Genomic DNA, 8,540 nt, shown 5'->3' on the forward strand with positions numbered 1-8,540 from the left:
GTTTTAAATAGCGTGCTAAGCATCTTAGCGGCGGACCTCTTCCAAATGCTATAGCGTGCTATTTTTTTTAGAAAAGGAGGATGACCCCCGGCCTCTGCATCTGGGAGATGCATGCGGCCACTTTATTGATTATTCTCGTTGACCTTACAAAGTATTACAACAATATGCCTGAATCCGTCATCTTGGCAACATATGCCACTACTCCTATCCATATGATGAAGGGATGCTAGCTGGGCCAAATACCCAGACCACTCACCTAAACCTACCATCAAAAGCCGGAAGCCCCAGCCGAGCCACATACCGGGTCTGGGGCACAAACCGGTCTGACACACTCACATGTGTCGTCGCCGCCATCTTCCACAGGTCCGTCTTCAGAGCAGATATTGAGGCTTCTACCTTGTTAGGCCACTCTGCCATCGACGCCACCATGACGCCAGACAGCCACCTCCTCCTGCGCGAGTCCATCTACACGCATCGGGCGCCGAGTCTCCGCTGCACCACGCCGCCGAGATCCGCCGTCTTCGATGCGGAGGAGGAAACACCCTCCACCTCTGAGCGCATCGCCGGCCACCTGCCACGATGTCGTGCAAGTCCAGCTATGGGAAAGCACGCAGGGAATCACGATCTTCAAGACGACGCCCTCAGGAGGGGAAGCGATGTCATGCCATCGTCTGGTCCTGCACCGCAGGTCCTGGGCTTTCACCCGAAGAAAGTGACCCGAGAGCGGAGGAGGTCGGAGAACTCCACAACGGCCCCCAGGAGGAGAGCGACATCCGCAGACACCGCGCCATCGGCTTTCGCCCGGAGCAACCCTACCTCCACACCCTCACGCTGCCGGACGAGGATGGGGGAACCCCAGCGCCGCCAGCATGCGAACCCACTGGCCCAAGCACCTCATGCGCGGCGGCGGCGCCATCACCACGCACGACCACCAACCTCACCGCCGACCGAAGCCAACGGGCCAGATCGGCCGAGCCCGCCACTGCCAGATCTGAAACCTCAGGACGCCGTCGCATCGAGGCAGCCACGAGCAGCCGGCAGCCCATCACCTGCGAGAGGTCGAGGACGCCGCGCCGAGCAGCCGCCACGCCGGCCGAAGACACCGAGGACGAGACTCCCACAACCACGGGCTCACGCCGGCGACCTAGGCCGCCGAGCGAGCGGAGATCCCCGCCGCCACCGTCCTCCGACGCGGGCTTCGCCCGGCGGACTCATCCGGCGGCGGCGGGAGGGGGGGCGTGATGTAGAGGGGGGCGGCGGGGGCGTTCCTAGGGTTCCCCCGAGCCGCCCTAGGGACGTTGTGGAGCTATAGCGCGCTATTTAAAATGTTTGCTCATTTGTTTGGACCAAAGTCTCTTAGCGCAAGACCTTTTGAAAACGCTATAGCGTGCTATAGCGGGCTATTTAAAACAGAGGATTGCACACATGCGCCAATGGACTAATCTCCACACCGGCCCACGGCAAGACAACCTTTTCTTGGCTAAAGGGATAACATGCGTCCTCTGCATCTATCGATGCACACAGCCTTACCGTAAGACAATCCTGCATGCATGTGCTGATCACGTCATGGTGACACTCTACGGCTGAGTTATATCTCTTCGCCGTCCCATACGAATCCTAACGCAAAGGGGCGAGAATATTTGCTGATTAAATAAACAATTCAAGAAATGTTCTCAAGAAAGAATAAAAAGGAACCAAGGACTGACTGTAAGTACATCAAGTATAGTAGATAAAGAACAAGAAATCAAATGGGGATTCATGAAACTAATTGCAAAGATATACATCTCAATTATGGTGTCCTCTGGGGGAGAGGAAGGACAGTGAAGCGACGGCCGGAGTTCTGTTTGAGATCAAACGTCTCCACTCTCTTCACAAGAGCATCTCCTCTTGAAGCATACCTTTCCTTCTTAATATCTTTTGTAATAACGGGCTTAGTCAGCTGTTCACACTTTGGTTTCCTGCTCAACCCAGTTATGGCTTCATTTCTTGTAATCGTTTGTACGACCTTGTTTGGTCTGACCTTCTTTGGCTTTATTAATTTAAAGCCAAATGTCTCTTGCGCCTTTTATAAAAAAAAATAGCACGCATGCATCAACCTCCACACCATCTCATGATAATAAAACCTTTTTGTTCTTCGAAGGGATGTGCTGAAATGATTTGCCGATTAAATGCACACAGGCTTATTATCGTAAGACGATCTTGCGTGCATGTGCTGAAATGATTTGCCGATTAAATAAAAAAATTCAGGAAATATTCTCAAGAAAGAATAAAAACGAACCAAATTAAGGACGACCGCAAGTACATCAAGTAGAGTATAGATAAAGAAAATGAAATCAAATGGGGATTCGTGATGATAACTGCAAAGATATACATCTCATTACATATCTGCAAGAAAACAAGGGAGAAATAAGCATGTCGATCTCTGCCTTTTGGTCAACCGGATCTGCAAGGTAGGCCGGTGGCGTTCTACACAACGTCGACATATTATAGTGATCTTGTGTTGCACGAGGCAGCTATCTCAGGCCCAGCTTCGAATTAATTCGTAACCGCCTGTCCCTCTCATCCAGCAGTGCAGGCTCGATCGTGCAGTGCTTTCTCCGCATTAAGTACGATGGATGTCCTCCTAGTTTGGAGATCATCGTCCTTTAATTTCGACCTCCTCATTAAGTTTGACGCACCTCTTCTTCATCCTCCCTTCCACCAGCTTTCTCGGCTGGCAGCTGCGCGCCATGAACTCCACTCTGTTCATCATCGGCATCATAGGTATGCACATGCATGCTTGAGTCTCTCTCTCGCTCTCGCTCTCTCTCTCTCTCTCTCTCTCTCTCTCTCTCTCTCACGCACCCACACTTACTTTGTTCTTTGTTCATTGTTGTTTGACCATAAAGCCTCCTTTGCATTTTGCAGGAAACATCATCTCGGTTCTGGTCTTTGTTTCTCCCATGTAAGAGCATGCGATCATGCACGCATTTACAGAAGCATGTATTTTGTTTCTGCTTATTCTTTTTTTTTTCGAAGGAGGATCGACCTCCGGATTTTGTTTATGTTGTTGCTTGCATGCATGGCTGATTGCTGTTGTTGCTTTACAAACATGGTGCAGCCCCACATTCTGGAGGATCGTGAGGAGCAGGTCGACGGAGGACTTCGAGGCGGCGCCGTACGTCCTCACGTTGCTCAACACATTGCTATGGCTATACTACGGCCTCACCAAGCCTGACGGCCTGCTCATCGCCACAGTCAATGGCTTCGGCGCTGTCATGGAGACCATCTACATCGTCCTCTTCCTTGTCTACGCGGCCGATCATGCCAAAAGGGTATGTGAGGCCACAGGGTCTACGAATCGCAAAAAAAAAAAAGGCCACACGGTCTACAAATATAACCCATTTTTATCTTTAGACAACAATTTACTCCTGAATTTGTATGTTCCCCAATTGATGGAACTATAGGACTAGCTTGCCCGATCACATTAAGGGGAGTAGCTCGTCTTGACCGAGTTAGTTGTATGTTTCCCCATTAAGGGAACAAGAAGGGTGGTCAAGTAATTTCATACCCTAAACTATTTAGAGCATGCTTGGATCCAAGGGACTATTTTTAGTCTGACTAAAAATAGTCTCTTTTAGAGACTAAAGTCCCAAGCACCCCTGACTAAAGAGAGGCTAGGACTAGTCTTGAGGCTAAAAAATTTTAGTCATAGGAAACCTACTAAAATATGTATTAGCCCTCTCTCTCCTCATTTAATTCCTCTCCTTGAACACATGCGAGTTTTGGATTGGAGGGTTTGAAGGATAATAAATGCTCAATAACTTGATTTTAGTCTCTTTAGTATTTGGATCCAAGCATGGGTGAGGCTAGCAAGTTTTAATCCCACTACTTTTAGTCATGGGACTAAAACGTATCCAAGCACCCTCTTAATTAGTGGCTATCTTTAGACGCAACATATCTATCATATTAATTGTTTCTATTGAGTTGCATTCTTTCCCTTTGGACCCACTTATCTTGTGTTCCTATTTCAGCTGCCTTAATTAATGTGGTTATTTTCGACATTTTCCTGAGTTACTCTAAGGGGGTGTTTGGTTCCAGGGACTTTTTTTTGTTGGGACTAGAAAAAGTCCCTAGCAAACCAAACAGGGTGGGACTTTTTTGGGACTTTTTGCTAAAAGTCCTTAGAAGCACCTCCTTGAGAGTCTTTTTCAAAAAGTCCTAGGGACTAGAAAAAGTCCTAGGGCTAGAGAACCAAACACCACCTAAGAGTAGCTTCATTGTCATATTTCTTTTTTGGCAATTTTATGATATAGTTCGACTGTGAAAATGTCATAATAATTTTACTATATATTATATGTATGGATGATCGCATGGCAAGCGCAATCAGCCATCTAAAAGTTTCCAATCAATAATATCATGTCAACTTTTGCAGGTTAAAACCACGAAGTTGGTGGCAGCTTTGGACATTGGATTTTTTGGGGTCGTGTTCGCGACCACAACATTCGCCATTCGTGGGCTTGACATGAAAATCGTGGTCATTGGATTGATATGTGCTTGCCTTAGCGTGTTCATGTATGGGTCCCCACTCGCTGCCGTGGTAAGGCCATTACACCAAGACCCAACAAATAAATCTGTCATCATATTTTTCGTGGCAATTTTTATTTCTTTTCTTAATCTGATGATTGACACAAGAGAGATAGTGTGTGTGGGTAATTGCGCTATGCTGACATTAATTTTTGGCCCATACATATATAATGATTTTTAATAGTTAAATCCTAGCAAATAACTCACTTTGCAACAATACTAAGAGCAAAACTGTTCAATTTAAACGAGTGTTGGACGCACTTTTCTCTAAATATAACCAACACCCTAAAACATCTTCTTTGAAGTTGTATAGTACTCCAAAAGTTACATTATTCGAATCATCTTTCAAATACTTTTGGTGGCATATGACCTGTATTTTGTTAGTAAAATCTGTATTCATACTTATGCTACATAAGACTATAATACAGTACATAATATAGAACAAATAATATTCATAAAAGATTGATCCTTATTTTTATCCAGTTAGATCTTAGTTCGAGGTGGGAAAGCACTACCAGATCATCTCTAACCATATACATACATACATACACATCGTGAGACAGCCATTCAGTTGGGATACGTACGCAAGGTTTCGGTCAAGCTATACAGTTTCCACTAGCTAACACTTTCTTGTACGGCATGTGCACACCTTGCGTACGTACCTCCAGACAAGAGATATGCTATACATATGTGTAGGTCAACAACTCAACATATATACACCTGCATTTAACAAACATAGATGCAGTAAATGTACACGGATATGATGGACATGCCAGTCGTCTTGAAAACCCATATATGTGGAAACACGATATGCAGAATATATTCGTTACATTACATTATACAAAGCATGGATGGCATGTCGAATTTTCTATTTATTTTTTTGGCGGGGAGATCTCATGTGGGTTGTTTGATTGGACGCAGAACCACTATTTTTCAGAGGAAACAGCCAACTAACACAGTAGCTGGCTGATCGATCGATATCTTCGTGATGTACTTATAGTATCAATATGGGGTTATAATATTGTAGTCCTACATCCTTTTGCTTAATTAAGCTCATAGCTACGTGCTGATCACTATCTAAATCATTCCAAAACAAGTCAGAGACACGTTCTTGCACTGTCACGTGTGAATGAATGAATGCATGAGGAGTATACAGGCCTACTACTACTGTAGTCATCATGTCATGTTAAATTAGGTGTGCGAGTGGGCCAAGATCTCGATTGAGAAGGCAGGCTGGCCGGCTGCTGTTTTCGTGGGCCTGATTGCCACGCCCTTTAGTTGCTGCTCCGCTAATTAGTTTCATGTTCCTGAACAACGTGTGTAAATTTGTGGCGGGAACAGAGAAGGGTGATCGCCTCGAGGAGCGTGGAGTACATGCCCTTCTTCCTCTCCTTCTTCCTCTTCCTCAACGGAGGCGTCTGGGCCATGTATGCCATACTCGACAAAGATGTCTTCCTCGGGGTAAGTCTTACACTTATTGGGGTTAATGAAAATGGAAGAGTGTTAGTGATCTTTAAGTGGGATGTTAATGAAAATGCAGGTCCCAAATGGGATAGGTTGCTTCTTGGGAGGTATCCAGCTGGTTATCTACGCGGTGTATAGGAACAGTAAGGTCGGCTGTCAGTCTCAGGGCACTCACGAAGCATCATACGATGCTTCGACATCTCTTCTGTCCTCCTATGCCGGCACACATGGCCAGAACGATGTATCCACTCATGTTTAGTGATTTCGAACGATGTGCCGAAATATTACTACTATAGTGATTGTGTAAAATTATGTAATTTTTCGTAGAGTGAAGTCCAATTTTTACCTCTACTTGATATTTGTAAAGCTAGCTAGGTAAGTTTTCATCTGAATACCCTATTTAACAAAAGTTTTGCAAGTTTGTATCCCAATTACCGAAAGTTTTCCCTGTTTTTGTCTCATTAAAGTTTATATTTTAAGAGTGATCTGCTATGTGGGCCTTAGCGGTTTGGTATATGGCGTGATAGATAGCGGTTTTCCTCCTTGTATATTTTCCCCGCGCATGGATCGATTCGCGTCCATAAGCTAAGTTGTACTCATTCCAAACACCCACATGCAACTATTTAGCGGAACCAATTGAACGATGCAGTGCGTTTGTACAGCTGACGACCATTAGAAAAAATCATGTCTGACTAAGCTATTCGGCTTGTTCGTGTGAAGAACATTGTTGTATAAAAAACGATGGCATGACATGTCACGCGTACATGGCAACAGGACACATGGTTGCTCTCAAAACATTATAAAGGATATAACTGGTAAAACTTTCCTTAAATGAGGTAATTCGGATGATACCAAATTAGCATAAAAATGTCAAAGTAGAGGGTAAAAATCAGAATCACTCTTTTTCTTTCATATGATCATGCATAAATTTTTTGAACATCTTTACTAATGCAACAAATAATGTACATAAAGATGTACATTGCAACATCTTTTTTAAAAAACCGGAATACTTCTCTATTCCATTAACCAGAACAACCAGCTAAATCGTTGGTAACCAGACTACAAGCGAAGTCCGGGACCCCATCCGCCCATACAGTTGAGGACGCAAGCTCTAGGCTAGCACCAAATGTGCTAAAGAATCAGCTACTTTATTACAAGCCCGTGGGCAACGCAAAATACTAAAACGAGCAAAATTCAAACTGGCAAAACATTTAATCTCCCTGAAAGTTGCACCATGTGCAGCTCGGTCATGTTTCTTACCCTGAACAGCTCGCAATAACAGCAAGGAATTGGTTTCCACTTGGATGGTGTTACATTGCAACATCTTTAGTACTCCCTCCATTTTTATATACAAGGCCACTATGGAATATACATTTTGCATCTATACAAGGCCACGAACAGTAATCGAGGCAAAGTTAATGATATTTTCTCGTACTAACAACATGTTTAATACTTGCATGCATGCAGTCATAATGATAGCCAACTACTTCCTCCACTCAGTTTCTTTGCATGCATGTGGAGTATTAATGATCCCAGTAAACAAGAAAAAAAGTTGACTTGTAAAGCAAACATTAAATTTTACATTGGTACTTGTAATCTGAGTTTGTGGCCTTGTATACAAAAATGGAGGGAGTAATGTTAATTTAACCACATTGTTTTTTTTTAGAATTGCCAATACTTTATTGATCAATGTGGATGTTCATGGGAATACAAGAGAAATTAGCCACAAGTGGCCACCCTGATCAAGCAAAGAGGAGTATTTAGCCACATTGTTTTTTTAGGAGTATTTAGCCACATTGTTGCATCTTGCTCTTTGCGAGCAATACACATCGCGGGCCTGAAGTCCTTCTCACCTAGTCCGGCACATTATAATGGAGGGGATATGACTCGCCTGCTGTGAGCTCAATGTAGCGCTCGCCTCAGACACCCCTAAGCAGGCCCACCCAGTTCGGGACCGCTGGTTCTGCAGGGCAGGGTCTTTTATTATTCTATTATTTAAACTTATATTGCTAAACTAGAAAAATATTTTTACAAATTTCAAAAAAAATGTTGATTGCATGTTCAATTTTTTTATATGATGACTGTTTGCATAATTTTAAAAAACGTCCATAGAATTAAAAATATATACATTATGTTTTAAAATGTTGACGTGTTTTGAAACAATGTTTGTGACATTTTAGAAAAACATTTTGTACCATTCAGAAAAATGTGCGTAACATTTAAAAATGATCATGTGTTTGGAAAAATCCTGATGACATTTTGAAAAATGTTACGATATAAAAAATGTTCACTTGTTCAAAATATGGTGCATACCATTCAATAAAATGTATGCATCATTTAAAATATGTTCACGTGATTTAAATATATTTTCTTGATTCATAAAATGGTTATATGATATAATTTTTTTTGACTTGGTTCTAAACAATGCTTCATGCCTTTAAAAAGATGTACGATGTTTTTTGAAAAATGTTTAACATGTCTTTTTAAAATATTTAAAATATATAATTGGA

General features: G+C 43.1%; 1 protein-coding gene across 1 annotated transcript; it reads left to right on the forward strand.

Moving 5' to 3' along the window:
- Positions 1-2,598: 2,598 nt before the first annotated feature.
- LOC125507762 (bidirectional sugar transporter SWEET17-like) lies at positions 2,599-6,515 on the forward strand. The gene is made up of 6 exons (XM_048672254.1): positions 2,599-2,763; positions 2,908-2,944; positions 3,101-3,314; positions 4,415-4,579; positions 5,908-6,027; positions 6,107-6,515. Exons 1-6 carry the CDS (start codon positions 2,730-2,732, stop codon positions 6,287-6,289), a joined length of 753 nt encoding a protein of 250 aa, XP_048528211.1. The 5' UTR covers positions 2,599-2,729; the 3' UTR covers positions 6,290-6,515.
- Positions 6,516-8,540: the final 2,025 nt, after the last annotated feature.

The sequence above is a fragment of the Triticum urartu genome, chromosome 5 (genome assembly GCF_003073215.2).
Source record: "Triticum urartu cultivar G1812 chromosome 5, Tu2.1, whole genome shotgun sequence".
NCBI classification, from domain to species: domain Eukaryota; kingdom Viridiplantae; phylum Streptophyta; class Magnoliopsida; order Poales; family Poaceae; genus Triticum; species Triticum urartu.